Source organism: Python bivittatus, unplaced genomic scaffold, assembly GCF_059951505.1.
Source record: "Python bivittatus isolate LINGU-HERP-01145 unplaced genomic scaffold, Pbiv_v1 ctg000480_np1212, whole genome shotgun sequence".
Classification (NCBI taxonomy): domain Eukaryota; kingdom Metazoa; phylum Chordata; class Lepidosauria; order Squamata; family Pythonidae; genus Python; species Python bivittatus.
In genome coordinates this window covers 2815212-2839945 of record NW_028277075.1, presented here as the reverse complement: position 1 = coordinate 2839945, position 24734 = coordinate 2815212, and the positions used below count along the sequence as shown (strand labels likewise).

The 24734-nt window shown below is 37.1% G+C and overlaps 1 protein-coding gene across 3 annotated transcripts in view; it reads right to left on the bottom strand.

Annotated features, from left to right (window-relative positions):
- FOXN3 (forkhead box N3) overlaps nucleotides 1–24734 on the bottom strand; it is a 168896-nt gene that overhangs the window by 32709 nt on the left and 111453 nt on the right. The window contains exon 4 of one of the 3 annotated variants that reach the window (XM_007433508.4): nucleotides 8459–8524. The exons of 1 other annotated variant lie outside the window; for it this stretch is intronic. In XM_007433508.4, coding sequence (XP_007433570.1) covers nucleotides 8459–8524 — 66 coding nt within the window. The remainder of the gene's footprint in view (nucleotides 1–8458; nucleotides 8525–24734) is intronic. One more of the 3 variants, XM_025170047.2, reaches the window with a different exon arrangement.

The window sequence follows — 24734 nt, the reverse complement described above, 5'->3', positions numbered from 1 at the left end:
TCAAGCTATAAAGCAAACCCTATACATAAAAAAACATTCAAGATGACGGGGGGGGGCAGAATCAATTACCCTACAAGCCATTTCCACCAATGTGAGCCCCCATCCGGCCCCCAGGCCATCTGGCATAGCCAGGATTTCAGGCTCTTCCTGAAGGCCATGAAAGTGGGGACACATTGCACCTCAGGAGGTAGGTTGTTACATAGAGCAGGGGCCACAGCAGAAAAGGCCCTCTTCCTAGATCCCACCAGTCAAAATTCCTTGACTGGTGAGGTCTGCAGCATGCCCCTTCTGCCGGACCGAGTGGGGTGGGCTGATATAACAGGGGCGAGATGGCTCCTCAGATAACCTGGTTCTGTGCCATGAAGGGCTTTAAAGGTGATAACCAACACCTTGAATTGGACCTGGAAGCAAACTGGCAACCAATGCAGCTCGCATAACAGCGGTGTTATGTGTGTCCCCTGGGGGCATTCAGAACTGTCCATGCCGCTGCATTCTGCGCCAGCTGTAGCTTCCGGTTACTCTTCAGGAGTAGCCCCATGTAGAGCGCATTGCAGTAATCCAACCAGGAGGTGACCAGGGCATGAGTGACCATGCGGAAGGCCTCCCGATCGAGGAAGGCGTGTAACTGCTGCACAACACGAAGTTGTGCAAAGGCCCTCCTAGCCACGACTGCCACCTGCTCTTTGAACAGGAGCTGTGAGTCCAAGAAGACCCCCAGATTATGCACCGGGCCTGTCTGGGGTAGTGTGACCCTGTCAAGAACCTAAGATGATAAGCTCCTAGATCTTGAGGCTCCCTGTACCCACAGCCATTCCATCTTGCCAGGGTTCAGTTGAAGCCTGTTGTACCCCATCCAGGCCCCTACACCCTCCAGGCACCGTGAAAGGGTAGCCACAGCATCGCTTATGTCACCCAGGATGGAGATATATAATTGAGTATCATCAGCATACTGATGCCTTGTATCATGTTTATATATCCTATTTTATAGTACCAATATCTTTTGAAACAGTAAGATATTCTCACCTGGGGCAGAATTTTTTTCACAGATTAGGCTATACGCCACCCATCCATACAGATGGAGCAGCAGCAGCAGCACAAAACTCAGCCTTTCATGTGAACTTCTCATCATCACACATTTTTATCTGTAGTATCAGCTTAGTTATTGAGATTAATACTACTCATCCAGTGAATAAAATAATAGTGTTTTGAATAGAAATGTGGGGTATGAAAATATGTACAAGTTAGAAAGTATTGATAAGACTAGGGAGTACTCTGGACAGTGGAGCCCTTCTGTAGTCACATGGAATGGAACTGTGAAAAAATGTCTGCAATATAGCAGGTGAGAGAAGGAAGCTTTAAAGAACAAAATATGAAAATCAATTTTCAAGAAATGTAGAAATCTGTAATTTCTTGTTTGTGTAGCGATTATTTCTGCATAATTAAATATCCAATAAAATGGAGAAATATCCTGAAAGATATTTTATTTAATCAACAACAGGAACACACCAGCAAATGCAAATGCTAGGAAGAGAAAAATGGAGATCAATTTAGCTAAACTAAGTATATATGTTTCATACAATTGTGCCAGGCAAGTAAGAATTCACATTTTGCCTTCAATGTATCTTAGAAGGTATGTTTCAAAATTAATCTAAACCATCCATACAACTAGTAGAATAAAGAATAACTAAAATATTATAACAGATACATAAAAAAGACAGTTACTCTACCAACATATTCACTAAAAATCCCATTTGAAGTAATCCTTAATTTAAAAGAGAATGTAAATTGTTACAGGGTATTTGAAAGAAAAGGTGTTCTTCTGTTTTCATAGATGCCAAGCTTTTCATCATAGTTTAATCCCTTCAGCCACTTTGAATTACTAGACACAATAACAATATACAATGTCCATTAATAAATGTCAGTCTAATCAAATGGACAGCAGGACACACAGATGCTGCCAAACTGTATCAACCCCCTTCCACGCTTTTTTCCAGAATTTCATAACAAAATAGATGCATATATTCACTTTATTAAGCCTAGTTGCAGGGAAGACATGTCAACAGGAGCCTCACACCCACTGCAAAACTGGTGCTATGACTTTTCCAGAAAATTTTGAATTGGGAAATTTCTAGGAAAAGGAATACTTAGAAAATGATAATTTACATTAGATACATTTGTGTCTGTGCTGTACATTTTCCAGTAGAAACTACCCTAATTTGGTGGGAAAATTTCCATGGAAAAATAAGTCACACATTTTCTGTAAAAATTGGCTATAACATCTAATTAGCCATCACAATCATCTTCTAGTTACTATTGTGATTACATCAATAATGTGTAAAACATTATACATTATAAGCAAAAAGTTGCAAAACAATTCTATTGTACAAATACATTTACATTTCAGGGCTTTTATTAGTAGAAGAGTTACACTGCAAGGATATATATGATAACAGAATATGGGGGACAGATAGAAAGACAGAAAAAAAGCTTGATCAATCTATTCAAAATGAAATGGAAACTCATTATTACCTAGTCTCAATTTGTTAATAATATTTGACTAGAGTTAAGAAGGCTGAATTAATAGAAATGTTATATCTTCTTTAGCCAAAGATTGTCCTTTGCTACTCAGTTTATATGCCAATGAAATATGGGATAAAAACTTAATAGTTAAATTTATGTCCCAGATCTGAACTGTCTCAACTTGAAATTTTCCTTTTAAAACTTAATTGTCCCTATTGCAGACTGACTCCCATACTAATATTCTTTGTTTTTGTTATTAAATCTCTTCACAAACATACATCTTCCTCAAATACTGTTTTTTAATTTAAAATGTGGTTTGCAACCCCAAGAAACTTTGCATCAGCAACATGTCTGAATATCTATACCATGTATCTACATTTCATATTTGTTTGCAAAAGAGGATATCAGATCACAATATACTATCTTGCCCTTAACACTGCACATATAGGGCTAACTTTAAAATAAACAAAAATGTGTTTTGTATTTTAGCAAGGCTTTGCATACCATTTAATACTTGGCATATCATAAAACATGAGACAGTAGCTCCCCACAGTGGATTAAAGAGCAAGTAGCATAGACATCATGTTTCTATGGAGACAGTCGTTTCATTGAAAATTAGGACCATCATCCACAGAGACAAAGCAACAGATCTGTGTAGCAAACACTTTTAGCACTCCCAGTAGTAGCAGTTCTCTCACACATTTTAAGTTACTTTATCCATTTCATGGCAGTTGCTTAGAAGATAATGCCTGATACGTATGTGAAAGCTTACACATGTTGGGAAGAGATTAGATGACTCTATTTAACTTAACCACTTATTCAACTGAGCTAGTAGAATTGTATTTTGTAATTACACTGAAGCAATTCTAGATTGGGGCTGGACAACCCCATGTCTTCTGTCAACTTCCATAGTCCACTTCTATTGGACAAATTGGTTAAGGTGAATAGAAATGGAAATCCTAATCATCTAAACATCTCCAGGTTGACTAACCCTGCTTTAAAAAGAACTTGATCTTGTGTCATTTGTGGGTCATTATATTTCCATAGAACAGAAATGAAAGAGAACCTAGCCCCAATCAGCGTACCATGAAGTCAAGTAAAAGGGGAGTTGTAGTGCAAAATATCTGGAAAGACCTGGGTTTGGAAAAGTCTCTGGCCTAGCTTCATAGCACAACATTTCTCAAATATTTTGAATTCAGGGCTTGCCTATAAACCTACTATGCTTTTTTAGTCAGCTGGAATCCCTTTGGCAAGGAAAGCGTTATGTATTCAAATATCGGCAACTGGGAGGTGCACAGATCAGGGAACCTCCTAAATCCAGCTAATGGTTAAGGCAGGAACTCTATCTCTATTTGTATTTGCTTATCCTCATTTCTTTTCATTCCTTGGCACTCAATTCCATATCATTCCTGCTACCTCTGTTGTCCTTCCCATCAACTCTGGGAAAGAGTTGTGGGCCTACTGGAGCATCCTGCCTCAGTTGCTTCTGTCATTCTGTATGCACCAATGATATCAAATCTGAGAACACGACATATAATATAAAGACCTGCCCACTATAACTTTTATCCGGTAACAGAGCATTATGAATTATGACTTATTTACAATAGATGTGCTGCAACTGTGTGCTCTCCCTGCCCCAAGTTTAATTCTTGCTTGGGATAAATGCTTCAAACTTGGTCCCCACATATGGGAAGGATGGTCAGGATACAAAAGCCTTGCTTTGCAAGCATAAGTATTCCACTCTGATTCTGCACAAGGAGTCCCACTGCAGAATTAACCACGATGATTGAAAGAGGTTCTTCTTTTACCTTTACCTTCTGTAACCATCATTTATAAAAGGGATAGTGATGTAATCTGTACTAAGCAATAATTTAATGTGTACTAAAAAAAAATCAGGTCAGACCACTCACTTTTATCTGAATATTATCACACAACTTTAGAATATATTGAAGTGAATATACATGCATGCTTGTATCTGTCCTTGCAAAAATTACCAATGGGCAAACCTAAAGTCCAGTAGAGAAAATATTGTGTATGTTCACTTTAAAGAATATCAAAGCAAAAACACTGGCATATCTTTTTCCCTTACTTCCACTGACTTTAGGCACAAAAGTGCCAATGATTTGGAACTCAAATATATGAATGGTATCTGCCCAAATGTTAAGATTTGCATCAAAGGCTTTTCTCTTGATGCCCTGTAATCCAATAAGAAGAGTCCATTGAGTAAAATTAAGGCCTTTTTAATGGTGTCACTCTTCATTCTTTATTTTTTATTAACTATTAACCATTATATTAATGATAGAGAATATTATGTTCATGTTAAATAATTCTGATAGCTAATGTTAAAAAGTGAAGTAAACAAATTGCCATTTTTCAAAAGGTTCCTATTTTACAGATTTACTGGTCTTGCTATCAAATTAAACAAAAAAACAGAAGTGGGCAACTTCTGCAAAACTCTTGCATTTGAACTGCTCCATGTACATCTCACAGTAAAGTCTGGCCCAATAAAAATGGAAGAATAATGGTCCCATTAGGTGCCACAGAAATTTAACTCCCCCAGAATTTCATTTGGATACAAGACACTACTAAACGTGGTGCCTTCATATGAACAACAGCCAATGTAGGTAGGAAAATAAATATAGAATCGGGAATGTGCCTATCTAAGATTTGGACTAAGTCACATCTATACCTCCAGGAATCCCTCTATGAGACTGTGTGCAATCATAACCTGGCTCAATAGTTGGTTTAGATGCAGAATATTATTATACATGGAAACATCAATAGGTAATGTATGGGGAAATATAAGGAAGTGGAAGTGTTTCTCCATAGTAAGCAATAGGTCAATCACAATCATATAGAGATCAGAAAAGCCAAATGCAAACTTTGAAAGATGAGCCTTATAATACTTAGCCTCTCCAAAACCAAGATTTCTGTTCCCAAATTGCTTATAGCATACACCAGAATACCCTATCATATGTAATAAGGACAACAGCAGCAGCATGGAATTCTAATCCCCCGGTACTGGAATCCATTCTACTGTTTGATCAAATGGTATTATGAAAGGGATGTGATACTGGAAGATGTACTTGTTGCATCTGCTATATGCAGAGCTTAGTGGAGTTGATTCTAAAACTGAGAGAAATCAAGCCTCTATACAGGGAAAGTTAAGTTTGATGACAATAATGTCTCTTATACTAGTCACTACCCAGACACGATTTTAAATCACCATAATAAACAACTAATGCTTATTTGTAGATTTGTATGGAATGCCATACTGTGTTTCTATTTAAAATACTGAAAAATATGAATATAGTCCTTTCGACAAACTTCAACAGAGCATTCCCATGAAATTTACATCCCTGTTCAGGCAGCTAATGCATATCTGCTGTATGAGATTTTTTATCAGTTGGATAATTACTTGTTGAGATACAGAAAAAAAAATCCTAAATGAACTCAATTACCCTATTGTCAGTTGTGGTTCTGCAATGAAAAACATACTGATATTGCAGAAATTTGGTTCATTCTTGATTTATTTTGGATGGACACACAAATGCAGTGATTATATTCTTTGACACTTTCAAACATAAAAATAGTAAAGCCATTCATTACTTTCAGAACAATCTCCTATTCAATGAGACGTTAATAGTTTAATGTAACATTTTATAGCACTGAAATTATTCGGTTGCTTCCACCATCAAACGTTTTTGTGGTGTTTTATTATTGATACTGTTATTCTCTGATATGTCCTTTGTGAGTTGATTAAAGCAATATTCAACTTAATTTCTGTACTACTGATATTTATCATTTACCATTCTGAAAATCTGTTTATAGATTTAAGAATAAGTGAAAGGTAGTCATGATGGACTAGAAGAGGAAATATAGCTCATTGGATGACTTTGGATCAGGCGCTATTCTTTGCCCAACCAATTTCACAGGATTTTTTAATGTGAGAAAATTGAAGGAGGCATTATTACATGTGCTGCCTTGAGTTTCTAGAGGAGATTGGATTAGAAATCCAATGAATAACGAATGTATGCAGGATACATTTATCTTTTTTAGTTTTGAGGTGTAACTGTGAGGACAATGGTTTGGATTTTGACTGCCATTTGTGGAATGGCTCTTTCCATTTTTCCCAGTTCACATTATAAATCAGGACTTGGTAAACCACCATTATAATTCTAATGGTGAATGAAAGAAGTTAAAATCAAAAAATATTTGGAGGTGTCATGTTGCCCATGTCTGCCACAGATCCTTGATACTCTGAAAGCTGCTCTTGAAATTTGGGAGACTCTTCAAAATGGTATGGCATATGTGCAAATGGGTGCAGCTGAGGAAAAGGGGCATCAGCAGATATTAGGGCATTGAAGATTGAGCAAACTGCCTTCTGCTTGGATTCCACTGGATCCCTGCCATTTTCCCTCAGGCTTAGTTACTTGGTAAATGAAGCCTCAAATGATGTTTTAGAAAAGAGAATTAACCTGCACACCAGCCCATTTGTTACAACACACATTACAAATTCACTTTATCCAATTATGACACTCCTTGATAGTTAATAATTATTATTTGGGGGGATCTAGTAAAGTTAATGAAAGACCCAAGAATACAGTTTAAAAATCAAAGTGAGGAATATTGTCAGTGGAAAGTATTGGACCAGGTTTCAGCTGGCTACCTATTATATAAGTATCTTACTTCCATGTCAGTGGATGTCTCCTCCAATTTATTACTGTGAGAGGAAGTGTAGGCCAGCTCATCAAGATGTCCAAACATTAGTAGTATATCCTTAAAGTGTGTTGGTGGTGGCCACATCATAATTGCCCACAAAGCTACTATGAGGCACTGTGGCAGATGATGAACCACTAAGAACCTAAACACACACACACACACACACACAGTTTCCCTCTCTTTCTCTCTCTAATTTTACAGGCTGCTTTTCCCCAAATGTATTTTTTAAATTATCACAATCACAGGAATCACACCTGAGTCTAGTTCATGTATTATTTTTTCACATAGACTTAGAGACAGTTGGATCTGATTATATGTAGAAGAAAATGTATTCTGAGGTTTTGCTTTCTGTTTTTGTTTTTTGGTCTTCAAGTTAGACTTGATTCCTGGCAGCTACATGGATAAATCCATTCAGTTTCCTAGGTAGTATTTTTGAAAGTGGTTTGCCATTGCCTTCTTCCAAGGGCTCAGAGGGAGAGAGTGGTCCAAGTCAGCCAGCTGGCTTTTGTGACTAAGGCAGTGCCTTTAACCCTTCACCAAACTGGCTTTATATTGCAAGAATAGGTACCAATCATTAAAAATGGGTAAAAATGAAGTTCTAATCTGATAAAAAGCCTTATACATAAAATACTTTCCAGAAAGAGAATGAATAACTGGCTTAGGAAACTACAGCTTTGCTTGTTTTATTTGAAAAAAAAGTCTGCTTAGCTCTCCTTATGATAAATCCACTTTTCTACTTTTTAAATAGACTTAACAATGCAAATGTAACACCTGAATACTAGATATAATTTTACTTTTTTCTGCTTCAAATTTTGATTCCTAAAAACATCTGATGCTTATATAGGCACCCCTGCAAATAAGTTCAAACCAAAATCAAAGCATTTTTGTTGGCTCTAGAAATAATCTTATCTGCCCTATAGAAGAAAAATGCTTATCATGTTATTATTATATGAATTACAGTTGCATATATCTAATAGATTCAGTTATTTCTGTGAATTAAATATATACAACTGTGTCTACTCAGCATTCACAGACTGTTATCTACCTGAACACCTACCCAGAATAATACTATGTAAAAGAGTTAGTAAGGATCTAGCTGAGAAATCTGATTTCTCCATCTATTTTTGTTTTTAAATCTGATAGGCTGTGTACTAATGAAAGAGAGAGTTAGGCTTACATATCTATGGTGCTATAGGCTATAGAAATATCTACTCACAACCTGCTTGTATCTCAGGGGGAGTATTCAAAAGCATCATGGCAGTGGCAGCATCAATGTCAGGATCTGGAAAAATCAACCAATAAATACATTACTTTACAAGTGGGCCAATTCCCATCCCCATGACTTGACAGAATGAACTGAATCTCTCTAGTAAAATAAGATTAAATCAAGAAACAAACCAAAAAAAAAAAACTGAGAAAAGGAAAGTCCTAATACCTACATACAAAACAAATGGGCATATTGTCACAATACTGCTTATTAATAAGTCTATGCTGCAGTTTCTTTCCATTCTTGCAGAGAGATGGCCATGCTTTACTGCCTTCACATTCAAAGTGTCTTAGGGTACTTTAAAGCTGATGCTTTTAAGACTTTAAATTGCCACAAGACTCTCTGCAATGTGTCTTAATCTTCTCAAATATGTAGGTAAGTTTTTTTTAACAGTTGGGATCTAATTTGATTCCTCTCTCCAATAACACTGGCCTGCTTCACACACTGTGCTAAGCCATAAAATGATTCAGTTTTGGTATTATGTGTGAATATACATATTAATCTTAATGTTAAGCCATGATATATACCTTATCTTATTAATTCATCTAATTGTATCAGAAAGTCTATGTGCATCATTAATATCTCCAACCGCCCTACCTTTTGCCTGGATGCAAGTTAAAAAAGCTGCACTATGCCGTACCGCAGTTCATTAGTGTACAAAGCTAAATTGATTGCTGTCTTATCAAGCCATATTTATTAGAGAATCTCCTGGGTGACAAAGGTGGAGTATAAGGCAAATAGTTTAAATGATTATATGCAGGCTACTATTGTCAAAAACTGCACTTATGCGCGTCTGAATACACCAGAAGTTGATCTTGACTTGAAGGAGGCTTTACCGCTTGGCATACGAATTCTGGGACCTTTTCCCCCCTGTGTCAACAAGGGTTAAAAAAGGAAAAACCTGCATCAGTATAGGGAGCTCAAAAATATGTACATAAAAAAACAGAGCCGCCCCCTCCCAGAAGGCAACAAAGGTATTTGCATAAGGCCCACTTTTACTTTAATAAATGATCACTGAAGGCCCACCATTATCCTTAATCAGTTTCTGAATCCATCACATGCAGTTAGTTGACAGATGGTAAGTAAGAGACACAGAGCAAAATATGATTCTTTTATAACTATATTCCTTAGTCTCTGAGAGGAGGCCACATGGCTGCTATGGAAATAGAGGTTGTCATGACAACAGTAAACAACCAAGAACGGCCAGTGAATAAGCTGAAAAGAACATCTGCCCCGGCAAAGCGTCCCAGCTGCCCTGGGGCGAAACTCACTAATAGTGTAGTGATGCTGCATGACAGAGAAAGCCGCCTGTGCCATGTTCAAATAAATGAAGTGTGCAATTGAAGGAGACACAGAATGCACACCCTTGCTGACTGCTGCCTCTGTGCTGCTAAACTGAATGACTAATGGGTTTCTTTCTTTCCTTTCTTTCTTGAGGTGGGGGGAGAGAAGGAGAAAAATACTTGTCACTACTTATACTAAATTACATACCACAAGATTCAATTTGCTGTTAATAGCTTCTTGGCACTTTATTTTGGATATTATGTTGGAAAATTACATTTTAGTGTTAAAAATACATATTTCATATGTTATAAATGCACTGCAATTTCAAGGGCAATAATGTAATAAAATATAAAACCCTACAATCTGCTCATAAGTACAATGTAAGAGGTTGTAATGGTTACTTTCCTCTCTCTCTCTCTCTCTCTCTCTCTCTCTCTCTCTCAGAGACATCCCCCCACCTTACTTTTTATGGATGCATTTCTCTGATGGTCATGTTACCCTCATTTATAGATTATGCCTTTTTAAATAATAAACTTATGCCGCATGATAACAGAAATTGAGCCAAAGCAAAGGTATTGAAAAATGAGGAGGAAAATATTAATATGCTTGGGGAATTCCTTGAGGCTAACAGAACTTCAAAAACAAATTGTTCTAGATGGAAATACATAACAGAAAATTTAAGGGGAGGAAAGAGGAGCAGTTTATTTGCTCAGAGTATTCCAGAATAAGGCATGATTGGTTTGCTGGCTGCAGCCTGAACAAGGACACTATTAGGTGAAAAAATCTCTCTCTCTCTCTCTCTCTCTCTCTCCCTCTCTCTCTCTCTCTGTGTGTGTGTGTGTGTTTATGTCTCTGTGTTTGTGTATATATCTATATTATCTTCAGCTATACAGCTCTGATTGTAATGTCACATGCTCCTGAATATATTGATCAATATAAAAGAGCAATTCCCATGCTGGTGCCAATCAAACATGTGACAGCTCACTGAAAGATATAGTCCCAACAAACCTGGAGTGTACCCATCTGGAGCAGCTTGATATGGAATTGTTCAAAATCTCCCCAAGAAGTGCAGAACTTTCTGCATGGTGGTAGTTGAAGATCTTTATTTGTTTCCAAGACAGAATTGGAATTCAAACTATTTTTACTGAATCACTGAATGAAATTAGGAAGTTTGATAAATATAAGCCATATAAATGAAGTCATATGTGTAATATTTTCAAACAGCTAGATACTAGGCATTTTTTTTCCAAATAACTTAATCAAATAGCAAAGTATATATTCAATTATATGCAGAATTTTTAGTGGATATTATTGCAAAATCAATCTTTTAAAGAAGAAAAACTTAACATACAAGATACAAGTAAAAATATACCTACTGTAACATAAGGCAGTATTCTTTTCAGTTGTTATTGCTTCCAAGAGGAAAAAACTTTCTATGATCTACAGCACAATACCAACTAGATGACTTATATGAGAAGTATATAAAACAAGTTACTGTGCTGGGAAGACACCAAATTTATAAGCTATTAATCCTTTCTTGGAAAGCAACTCCCAGGTCCAAATGAGCCAGTGTTAATGTTTTTAGAATGGTTTTCATAAAAGTTCATCATTAAATAATACATAGGTCTGATTAAAAATAAAACAAAACAAAACTTGAGGAAAGTTTTTTGTAACGTTAATAAGAATTAATGCCAAATTACATTTAGTATGAATTATGACATTTATTATTGAATTATGACATTGTAAAACCTAATGCTAACTGTAGCAAATGGCTTTGTTCCTTCAGCCTCTATTCTTTGTGCTTTTGCAACATAAAGTTTTCCATGAATCTAAAACTACCACAACTAGCCCCTCAATTATCTGAAATTATAGCAGAGGTACACTGAAATAAGTGTGTAAGAAGAGAAATATAAATGTTTTTTCCTTAATTTTTTCCTATTTCTATCTTTTTAATATATAATGGGGTAATATCTAGTTTATTACTTCAACAATGGCTGAATAGTGCATCACTTCGTATTTTAGTAAAGAGGCCAATAATGTTTCATTGTTCCAAGATCTAAGAGACCATCTCTTTATATAAAATATCTACTATTATACCTTTAATGAGCTAGAAAAAGTAACTATGGAAGACCTTACCTTGCACATATATAAAAATGAGGCACTCGGTAAGCTATAAATCTCAGAACACCTGAAAGGTGTTGCTTGTTGTGGCTTATTGCTTTAATTCTTATTAGGATCCCCAAAATACCTTGAAACCACAGTCTAGACTGTGAAACTTCCCCAAAGATGCAAATAAGGAAACATAATGATTCCTGCTAATCACCTTGCAAGTTAACAGCTGAGGAAACTGCCTTGACCTTCCAATCAAATCAAACCTTTATTATGGCCAGCAGTCATATACAAGTAAAACAGGCAAAAATGGAAATGTATAAGGCTAAAAAGAAAAGAAATTAGTATAAATTTTGAGACCAAAGGAGAGGCAGATGGTGTGTATAGAGGCATGGAATTGGACAACCCAGAAAGATATATCTAAACAATAGTCTGAAAGGAGGTGTGACAGAAGTCAAGCTCTTGGCCAGTGAATTTCTTCAGGACAGGGCAGCTAAAAGTTGTCTGGGATTCCCTAGAGAGAGAGAGTAATGAAGGAGCATATGGCCCAAAGACTGTAGTGAGCTGTCCCCATAAGGACATATACATTGAAATAAGGGACTATTTTTATAGTACAAGTCAATGCATCCAACCTGGCTGGGCCTTGCCTTGTCAAGATTATTTGAAATTAGAACTTTCAAGAATGGAGAAATCCAATCCAACCCAACTCAACCTAACCCCCTACTAATGAATGGATAGCTAAAACCTGAGGTGGCTACTGAATTTAGAGATCATGAGACTCACCACCCAAATTTCTGGCTGTAAACAAATTTGTTAATTCCCCATTCTTACCCAAATCCACTATGTCTTGCAGGAAGCCAGATGACATCTGCCAACAGAGACTTGGTTCCATGAACTCTGGCTGAAAATGACATGTGTCCTTTCTGTTGCCTAGTCATCCTTTCTGATATTCTTTTTTTTCCCCTCTTGGGTAAGAGAAGAAACTATAAAGTATAATGGGGGACTGGAAGTATTGAAAGACTGGAAACTGAGCTATTTGAATTTGAAGTAAAAAAAGCTAACTGAATATGGGACAGAATCCTCCAAGACATTATCTTCTTGAAAGATTCATTTAAGAAAACAAGAAGTGTTCAAATGCAATTCTCATGCATGGCTATAGCAAACATCTTCAGAACATCTAGGATATAATTAAAAGGCTCCTGAAAATGATTGAATTAAAAACACGTGCCAAGTAGTTTAGAATTAATAATATAATTGCTCAGGGATTGAGCAGAAAGTCCCTGGTTCAAATCTTATCTTTGCATAAATTCACTCAGGGGTGTTAATTAAGTCACCTTTCTCTGTAATCCAGAAGGAATAGTTACGATTGTTATAAAGATTATAATAAGAATATGAATGTAGTTTTTAACATATTAAAACAATTTTTATTTTATTTCATCTGATTGAAATAATAGATGATGATGATGATATATTAGATTTATATCTTTAATAAGATTATAAGATTTAATAGATTTATTTATAGCCCGACTCACAGCAACTTGTGTTGTTGGGCTTAAATAGTTTCATGAATTGTGAAACCACTAACTTTGCTTGTGGGAAGCCAGCAGGGAAGGTCAAAATCACAATCACGTGACCATGGGACTCTGCAACAGTAGTAACTACCACTTGTTCAGTGCCGTCATAAGTTTGAATGGTCACTAAACAAGTGGTCATTAAACAAGGACCACTTGTATGATAATCCAGCAAATGCATAAGGGAAGCTTCTCTGATTATCCCTTCTCTAATTATGAGTATCAAATGTAGGTGAGTAATTAAAACTTACAATGTTGTACTCTTTTAAAAAATTCCTTCTTGAGATTGAGCTAGAAAGCACTGAACTGTTAAATGATTTGTTAATATGATTTTTTTTTAAGTTATAATTTCTCAATAGCTTTCTGTATAATAAGGCAGGGCGGTGGACACTTAGTTTTTAATCCTGTGATACAGTAAACTGACTCCAGTAAATACCAATAGGGTGAAATACAGAATCTTACAGATTCTGATGGAGATTAAAGCCCATTTCTAAATGGAGCACTTCAACTCTTTCTTTTGTATGGCTGCTTAACTATTGAAGCCTGAGGACAAGAGCTATGGGCTTATGCATATGAACATTTTTAGAGGGTTGAGTATTTTCCACAAAAAAATAATGTTGAATGGGCTGGAGTAATTGTTTTTTAATCCTCTGAAGCAGATTAGCAAACAATCATCTCATAAAATTAACAAAGGGTACCCCTGCATCAATTAAATGAAGGTTGAGACAGACTCTTCCAATATTTCCTTTGTCTTCTCCAAAAATTATTTGAACCAGGAAAAAATTGGTAATAAATATATTGTCCTGAAACATTAACGGCTATCAAGCCAATTCAAACCTTCTATATACAAGAAGGGATTTTAAAAACTTACATGGAAATCCTTTTAGACAGTGGCAATCCAATACATCTTAGAGATACTATAAATTTGTTTCTATGTTGCTTGAACTGCCTTGGTTTCAATTCTAGAAATAGATTGCTCACCAGAGCTAGTAAATTTTTCATAAGGATTTTTATAAAGCCAGATTAGAAAGCTTTCTTCTTTTCTTCTGCAGTTCTCTAGTGTAGCTCTTAATTTCCCACACGGACATCTCCAGAATTTACAGTGTTAGGAAGAAATGTCAATAATTTCTCTGTGGATTTAAGTAAAGATGTAGAGCAGAAAAAAGCACAAACACACATGCATGCACATACACATTAATAAAAATAATTTTTAAAAAGTCTAAATCTGACAAATAGCCTTTTTAAGCAGGAAGAAAAACTCTGGATTAAAATGAAATTTACATTTTTATTCATATATGATTAAGACAATATAAACAACAAAAAGATAGCTATTAAATCATACTTGTTTATTATCAATCCCTTTTAATAAAATGTATTAAAACAAAATGTTAACATTACTCTCTAATTCAACCTTTTATGAATGCTAATCTTTAACAATCTTCTCTAGAGACAAATAAAATATATTGAGAGGACATCTGCACAAGGGAATACTCCACTATTCTGGTGACTCTTTTTAGGCTCTAAAAAATTGCAAACACTTACATTACTTTATCTAATAGAAGAAGACAACTGCCATTCTAGAAAATACAACTGACCTGCTTTTCTATGTGTCCAGTAGGGGGTAGAAAAATCTAGTGTAAAAAATAACTGAAATATTTACTTCCAACAACTTTTTTTTGGAATGTGCTAATTTAGGTTTTGTTTTGTTTTTCTTTCATACAAAAGCAATCTAACCTGTTAGCTGATACTCTGGATCAGGAAGATGCTTAGATCAGATCATCAGGGACATTATGCAATTTTCTGGGCATTCTTTCAATACATCAGAATAATTTTCACTAGCCCAACAATGTTAGTAGCTAGCTTTGTACTGGCTGTATGAAAAGATAGTACATCCAAAGCCTGACTTTCGTTTGCATTAATTAGTAAAACATTGCTGATACATTACCAAAATACTTCATTTTTAAAACCAAACAGGAAACCAGCATGAAATGTTTTAAGTCAGGAAGGTACTGATCTAGAACCAGGAGTATGTGAGTTCTAGTCTTGTATTGGGCACGAACCAAGCTGGGTGATTTTGGGTTGGTCACTCTGTCCTAGGAAGAAGGCAAACCACTTCTGAAAAATGGTATCAAAAAAACTGCATGGATTTCTCCAGACAATCATCAGAAGTCAAGACTAACTTAAAGGCACCCCCTCTCCCCAAAAAAGGTCAGGTGAAGTCATTGGAGGACTGGAGGTACGAAAAGACTTAGAGACCAACATGCTGCCTGGTGCCTGCCTTTATTCTTTTTCTGTTATGGTGTATTTCAGAAATGTGTCTTGTAGACTAACTACTCTTTCTAAGTATAATGACAAAAATAAACTTCTGCTATCAACTTCTGGTATATTTAACGATGTTATTTTAAAATTGCTGGTGATGGTTCTGCACGAGTACTGGGAACCATGTGGGAAGCTGTATCATATATACAGCTTGCCACTGAAAGTCTTTTTAACATAGCTGCTTCTTCAGATAATTTTATGTTAAAAAGCTCTATGTTAAATCATTTCCAGTATTATTGGATAGTTACACCCCAAGCAATTTATCAAGTAATTTATCAGGAAGGCAACGACTATTCACCATGTATGGCCTTAGTATTTTTTTATGGACTGCTGTCTTCCTCTGTCTAATCAAATTTCAATAGATGGCACGCATGGGGAAATAAAGCATGCATAAAGGTTAAGATCAAAAGATGAAGAGAATATGAAAAACTGATCCAAAAAATGTTAAGTGCAATCAGAAAATTGCTCATCCCAGTAGTACAGGAATGCTCAGGTGCAGACAAAATGCCCCTAACTCCCTTTCCCCTCAAATCTTTTTGCCTCACAAATCTGAGGTTAGAAAATTAAATTGAAAAAAAAAATCAGCAGAAAATGCTGGATCATTCAGTAAGGACAGAAGTCTTCCTTACAATCTTATCTTCCTAATGCCCACAGAATGAAGCCAGGTTCAACCTGGTCTTGCCAATTGTGTCTAGTGTCACCAGGTAAAATGTTATGTTTTATAAAGCAAGCTTAAAGAAAACAAATACTGTTGCTATGTGATTCAAATAAAAGGCATAGCAACACACAGTTGGGCATGGGAGATAATATGAACTATAGGCCCTAATTTCACCAACAGGTTGAATGGGATGCAGAACGTTAAAGCCAAGAGGTACTTAAAACACTGCATTTACCTTAGATGTTATCTCATCTTTTTAAATCTCATTAACTGTTTGTGGCTTGGCTTGCTTTTTTTTTTGGTATAATCAAAATAATACTTATTTTAGTGCTTGTTATGCTGGAAAGGGAAACCTTCCCCTCGCATACACACTTGTTGAGAAGCAATTAACAAAACACATTAGGTTGTTTGAAATAAATTTGAAGAATGTTTCTCCAATCACTCATTAAATGTATTTACTTATTAATTCATTAATTCATCATTATTTATTTATTTATCACATTTATATGGCTGCCCATCTCACACAAGGCGACTTTGGATGGCATACAACAATTTTATAAAACAGCAAATAGAAAAAAAACATTATAAAAGGATAAAAAGTAATTATTAAAATAAGTATTATAAAAAAAATTTAAAATATACAAGCCCCACAGAGAGGGCAAGAATATCAATCACAGTGGAGCCATCTAAGAATGTCTCCAGTTCACAAAGACCCCCCGGCCTGATAATATAACCAAGTCTTGAGGGACTTCTTAAATGACAGTAGGGAAGGAGTGAACCTAACTTCTGAGGGGACAATGTTCCACAAGGAGAGCACCATGGCAGAGAAGGCCCGCCTCCTGGGACCCATTAAATGCAAGTCCCTGGCCAATGGAACCTGTAACACGCCTTCCCTGCCAGATCTAATAGGACGGGCTGATGTAATCAGGAAGATACGGTCCCTCAGATAAATTTATGCCCTGCCTTCTCTTCTGATAGGCTTTCAAAGTAGCTTAAACAATAGTAAAAATGGACTACATCAACCAGCAATAGCAAAAGAACAAGCAGTCAAGAAATATGCCACAGTTAAGCATTTGGTAGAGCAGCCATAAAGGCTTGGAGAGATGCCATGATGTGTCTATACCTACAAAGGTCAGAATCGTGCAAGCCATGGTATTCTCTGTAACATTCTATGAAAGCGGAAGTTGGACGCTGAAGAAGCAGAATAGGAAGAGTACTGACACTGTTGAATGTATTTTTTTATTTATATATTTATACATCACATTTATATAGCCACCCATCTCACAAAGTGACTCTTTAAAGAGACAATTAAAATAAAATAACAAGTGAATAAAAACAGGTGCTATAAAAAGATAAAAAGTTATTATTAGAATAAAAACATTATCACTAATTTTAAAAAAGATTTTTTTAAAAAAAAGATGTTAAAATATACAAACCCCATGGAGAGAGCAGAATATCAATTACAGTGGAGCCATCTAAGAATGTCTCCGGTTCCCAAAGACCCCCAGGCCCGATGGCACAACTAGGTCTTGAGGGACATCCTAAACAACAGCAGGGAAGGGGTGAGCCTCACTTCAGGGGGGAGAATGTTCCACAAGGAGGGAGCCATGGCACAGAAGGCCCGCCTCCTGGCACCCACCAAATGCAAGTCCCTGGCTGATGGAACGTGTAGCATACCTTCCCTGCCAGATCTAATGGGATAGGCTGATATAATCAGGGAGAGGCAGTCCCTCAGATAACCCGGCCCCATCCCATGAAGGGCTTTAAAAGTCAAAACCAGCACCTTAAATTGGACCCGGAAGCAAACCAGCAGCCAATGCAATTCATGAAGCAGAGGTGTAACATGTGCTCTTCTAGGAGCACATGTAACTGCCCATGCTGCTGCATTCTGCACCAATTGAAGCTTCTGGATATTTTTCAAGGGCAGCCCCATGTAGAACGCATTACAGTAGTCCAATCTGGAGATGATTAGGGCATAAATGACTGAGCAGAGCCTCCTGATCCAGGAAAGGGCACAATTGGCGCACAACATGAAGTTGTGTGACGGCCTTCCTAGCCAAGACTGCCACCTGCTCTTCAAGCAGGAATTGCAAGTCTAGGAGGACCCCCAAATTGCGCACTGGGTCTGTCCAGGGCAGTGCCACCCCATTGAGCACTGGATGGTATAGTCCCAGAACCAGCAGAACCCCAAACCCAAAGCTACTCAATCTTGCCAGGGTTCAGCTGAAGCCTGTTGTTCCCCATCCAGAACCTCACAGCCTCCAGACACTGGGATAAGGTGTCCACAGCATCACTTACTTTCCCAGGGGCAGAGATGTATAGCTGGGTATCATCACCCAGCAGCCTCATGTAGATATTAAATAGGAGTGGGGAGAGTACTGAACCTTGCACTACCCCACATAACAGGGGCCAAGGGTGAGATCTCTCCTCCCCAACTACCATCTACTGGAATTTCATTCAAGGTGCAAATGACCAGGTTCAAATTCTTTTACTTTGGACATATTACGTGAAGATCTAACTCTCTGGAGAAGGCTCTAATGCTGGGAAAGGTGAATGGAAAGAGAAGAAGAGGATGACCAGCAGCAGGGTGAATGGACTCAGTTACTGTGGCAATGAATGCACCATTGGAAGACCTGAAAAACCAGGTTAGGGACAGATCGTCATGGAGAAAATCTATCTATATAGTCACTAAGAGTCAACAACAACTTGATGGTACATAATCAAAATCAATGTGACCCCAAGCTTATACTCTAAAGAGCTAAGACACAGAAGGAATAAAAAGGTTAAGAAGGAAAAAGAAAATCAAGGCAACTCTATCACTAATTCTTAATGTTTCACCATTCTTATAATAGATAGTTGCAAAGGAATTGGGTTATTCAGAGAGGCTAACATGACATGGCTACTTTCAAAATAGATAACCCTGCTATTATCCCTCTCTAGGCAGTTAAGATTTGATGGACTCCTGCCAACTGGACACAGTGACAGTGAGGAAGAATAGCAGTTCTTCTTTGGATGTTGTTTTTTTTTTTTCCTTATTGTTCTATATTTCAGCTTGCTGAAGCTGAAGAAAAATCCTAGCTTAACCAGAATCTAAAAGAGCCTGCTATGATCCTATTTCTCACAGAAGAGAGCTCTCACTAGCAAATATATCTCTTCCTCCAAAACCTTATCAAAAAAACCATTGGGAGACACTATAGTACTTTCAGTGCCTTGGAAGGTGGTTTCTAGATTATAGATCCTAGCTTGCATAGTATAAGATGCTTGGGTAAAAAGTAGCTTTCACTTACACTTGTGGCATGTTGACCAAGCTATGTTAAAATACAAATGGTGAAAAACTAGAGCAAGAAGCTCAATTTTGTACCTTAACAGAATGAGTAATTAATACGGTATAAAGAAATTTTAAGTCGTTCAAATGCGGGTAGAAAAGTAGTCAGTAGTATGTGGACAGTGCAAGGAATGAACATTTGTTGAAAAAACATGGTGGGGTGTAAGAGTATGCTTCTGTTCACATTGTTATATGGAAATGAGATTTGGATATGCCAAAAAAAAAAAAAAACCATAAAAGAAAATAGAAGGAACCAGGAATGCGGCATTTAATAAGTGAGCACGGTAGAACAATAAGAGATCAGAATGAATGGGTGCTCAATAAATGTGGATTGAACAGAAAAATGAGTGACCAGTCTGAAAGAAGTATTTGGCGTGATTTGGTCATATAGGGAAAATGAATAAGGATGAATTGCAAAATAAATATACAAAGGAAGTGGCTTGAGAGGAAGGGAAAGACAGAAAGTCATGGTGGATGGAGTTGAGATTCTCAAAAAGAGAAAGGTGAAAAGTTTACAAAAAGCAATGTATGAAGCAGTATACAGATGTGATGAAAGCAAGGTTAATTTGCAAAGACAGAAAGATATGGAGAGGTATAGTGAGTGGTGTTAACTAGATTGTCAACAAGATGTTTTCTCCCCCACCCCACTGCCCCTTATCTCATGCATTTAAATTCTTTGGTATACTGCTTCTTACTTTTTTTCAGTGTTCTCCATAGTACTGTTTATCCCAGAAGTGAATATTATGGCTATGTTTATGAGATTATCAATAAGGAGAAATTAAGGACAGTCCTTTTCCTGACACATTGCTTCAGCTCAACTTTGACAACTGAACGTCTTATTATTAACTTCATAAATCTTGTTCATAAGAACACTGCCCTCCCCAATAATTTCTCCAAAGTATGAAAAAGCTAGTAAAACCTTATCTACCGCTTGTGTTTTAAATGTCTCCTTGCCACCTAGCCCCAACAATATCCATGGTTAACACAGCAAAAACTGAGAAATGGGTGTTTATATGCAGGTGTACGTAATACCTCGGTTCACGAACACTTCTGTTCATGAACACTTCTGTTCGCAAATAGCAGCGTTTGCAAAATTTTGCTTCCGTTCGCGAACTCCGCATCAGGTGACGAACACGACCCACGGCCATCTTCCCTGCTCTGACACGTGGTCATGGCTTCCTCTAGGCGAGATCGTGGTCGCAGACAGACACTTGCTGTGAAGCTTTTTGGTGTCACCTCAAGCAAGATTAGTGTTCTCTCTCTTTATACTGTACTGTACTTTGTTTCATATTTTTGTGGTTAAAAAAAAATTCATACGGTTCAGAACGGATTAACCTTATTTACATTGAACGTTATGGGAAATTTGATTCAGTTGGTGACCAATTCGGTTCTTGATCAGAATCGTGGAACGAATTAAGTTCGTGAACCAAGGTACCACTGTATTTGGTTAGTTCCCCTTGCGTGAAGAAGTTGAGAGAAAGGCTTGGAGAGTCACAGATATTGAGGATAGGGGCTGGGATGATCCTGGCTTCCACACCATTCACTGGGAAAACATATGGGGTTTCTTGTTTTCATTATCTGCATAATAATCAAATATTAATCGAGTTTACAAAGCACATGCTGTCTTTTCATAGGCAAATTGATTGGATTACTTATATATTTATAATTTCAATTTCTAAAGCCACTAATTTGCCAATGACTCTGGGCATCTTAGAGAGAATTAAAAATAGCTAATAAAAATACAAATAGCAACAGTATATTATAATTAATGTATCTCAATTTGTTGACAGTTTTGCTTCCCACTGCTGTGAAATCAGTGTCTTTCGAGGCTATTTGCCAGCACATTTAAGATAAGCTCTCTAAACTTGCCGTGTGTGTGGAGATGTCACTGAGTTGCTTGTAGAAGGGTCTGCAGCTAGGATGTACAAGATGATGTTTCACACCTCCCAGCATAATTCTCAACTGTACCACCCAGAACCCTTTTGGAAGGTTTTACCAAACTAAAAATTTTAGCATGACAGAAAGGACAAATTATTAAATACATGGAAATTCTGAAATTAATTAAAATAAAGTTTTTGTAGCAGTCCTTCCATTTATTTATCCTGCCTTTCTGGAACCTGACATTGGCATTTTTATTAAAAGAAATTGGCCCAGGACTTCTGGGGAGGTAAGGTGAACTGGAGATGGCTCTGTGAAAGCAGAGCTGACAACTGCAGTGAAGAACAAGGAATCAGTCAGTAGACTGGTTCCTTGGAACCTCTCCGGATAAGGAGAGGACAGGAGATTTCCCACATGTGCTCCAGATGGCTGCTCCTTGTGAGAAGACTGCAGAACAGTGGTTTTCCACAGGTTTGAGCACTGGGAGACAACAGGATCAGCCATCTTTCTCGCAACCACGATGAAGTCTTTTAAAGGACACTAAGTTTGCAAATCTCACTTTCTAATAACTTTTGGAAATTGCCAATTAACTATTTTAAAGCTATTAGAGACCTCTGGAACAACAAGTATGAAAAGTCTTCATTGGGTGAGTTTATCTTCAACTCTGAACAAAAGAAAAATTAATTACAAGCTTAAAAAGAATTTGAAATAAACAGCAAAAAGCTAAATAAGATTTTGATCTAAGGAAGTTATAAATGGATTAAGGGTCCATATAAATTTGGAATATTGACTTTTACTATAAGATTTTGGAATTAACTATAAAAAATAAACAACTTCTCATGGGAAACAGACTTATTTTGGTTATCCTGGCAATTCCAAGTCATAACAAAAGATAAGTGATGATTTTAGAAAGTGGACACTGGAGAGGACTAAATATTTTAAGCAGAAGGGGAAAAAAAATACAAGCTTGATGTCAGTTAACACTGGGACTTACGAAATGACACAGAACATTATAACATAGGAAATATAAAAGGAGATCTTTGAAGAATGGAGCCATACGTTAGTAACTACAATATCAATGCTGCCAGTAATAATGCCTGCTTTATGGATAGACTATGTCTAAAAGATGTTAATGAAGGAATGACAGATGTGGAACAAGTTTTATCTGACAAGTTAGAGAATGTACAGAATGTGGAACTACAAATGACAGGCCAAGAGAATGATTTGGAAAAGGATACTTTACTGGCTATACAAAGGAAACTGGCTGAAGTTTTAAAAATTAAAAGGCAAATACAAATGATAAACCAAGAGAATGACCTGGAAAATGTTTTCTTATTGGATCTACAAAAGAGACTTGAAGAAATCTCCATGATGGGATAAAGGAGAATGGAAGGGAAATCAAATCCTATGACAATATTTGATTGAATTAAAGATTAAGACTGTTAGGAGTAAAAGGAAAGAATATAAAGTTGGTTTATTTGATCAAGACATTTTTTTTTTTTGCAATGTCCTGGCAATGTTTTATGGACTTTTTGCTGACATCAGGATCAAAAAGTTGATGTTTTATGGATTTGCTTATAGATAAGGGATGGGACATGGGATGAAGAAATACCTGTTTAATCTTATAGGGGATAAAGAGTTATTAAATTTGTTTATAATTGTGATGAAGGTTGGAAATCACTTCTTTATATTTTTTTCTTTTATTATATTCTCTCTTTTCTTTTTCTTTTCTTTTTTCCTGCACTTTTTATTTTTTCTTTCTCTCTCTCTCTCTCTCTCTCTTTCCATTCTCTTCTCTTTCTCTAAGTTTAGTTTGAATTAGTTTTTACTACTGTAATTAAAATTAAAATTCTTAATAAAAATTATATTTTAAAAAAAAAGCAAAAGAAATTGGTCCAGAAAATGTGGATTGCTGGACACAACCTTTTTTCTTTAAAATGGCATTGTAATCAGAGAGTTTAGGGAAAGTGTGAAAGTAAGGTGGTGCCAGAATGTGTTGGAGGGTACAGAGAGTGGCAGCCCCCACACCCTCCAGTTTGAGGGTTTGGAGCACTTGTGAATGACTCCTTTGGAGTGCTGGTCTACTGAGAGGCAGCAATGTGGTTAGAAAGCAACGTGCAGGGCACTGGAGAAGAACTGTAGAGGCCTCTATCAGCTATTTGGTGGGGAAGGAATGCAGTGCAGCAGCCCAAGTTATACCCCAAGATCATACCCCAACCTCAGCATTTTATCCAGGGGCCCAGAGAGCTAGTTAGTCTGTGGTGCCAGAGTTTCTGGCCAATTTAGTGTGGCAGTCACCATTTTGGCAACTTCCCTGTCTATCTTGAGTGTATCAGCAGTGGAAGCGGACAGGATCTCTGACAAATGTTCTGTGCAGATTGTTGGAATTGCAGATTCTGGGTTGGTGTCTGGTGGTACAGGCGTGGCTTTAAATCATGAGCCCTCCAATCAGACTTTGCTGAGGGGACACTTTGTTTCACCTGGATCATCCTGGAAGCTAGAGGAACAAATAGTTTGCTCTCCTATTAACTGAGACTAGAACATGACCTGGGAGAGTTTGGTTGCTGGATTACATCAGTGCTAATCCTCTAGGAGCTGCTACCCACGAGAGAGTTCAGAGATGTCATCGAGTTTGGACTCTGAGGGGAAGCCTGGGCTGGACTTCAGGTTTCCCAGTTTTCTGAGGCCACCTTGTCTGTGGTGAGAGTGGGGGTGGGGAGAGAGGGAGGCAGGCAGATGTGAAGGTGGCTAGGTGTGTGGTATGGGTGGTGCCTCACAGATCACACCTCTCTCCGCTCCTTTTTAACACCTGCATAAAACTGCTGGGCAGGTCATCTGTTGGTAAAGGGTCTGGTGTAATCAATATGCTGATGATACCTAACTATATATTTGTTCCCTGGCCCAAACAGGTGATATAGTAGAAATGCTGACCCTTCCTAGAGAATTTCAAGCTCTGGATGGGGAGGAAAAGATTCTGACTGAATCCCTCCAAGATGGAATGGCTTTGGGTTTGTGGAGCCAACAATTCCAGAGAAATTCCATCTTTGATGCTTAATGGATTTGTACTTCCTTGCTCAAAGG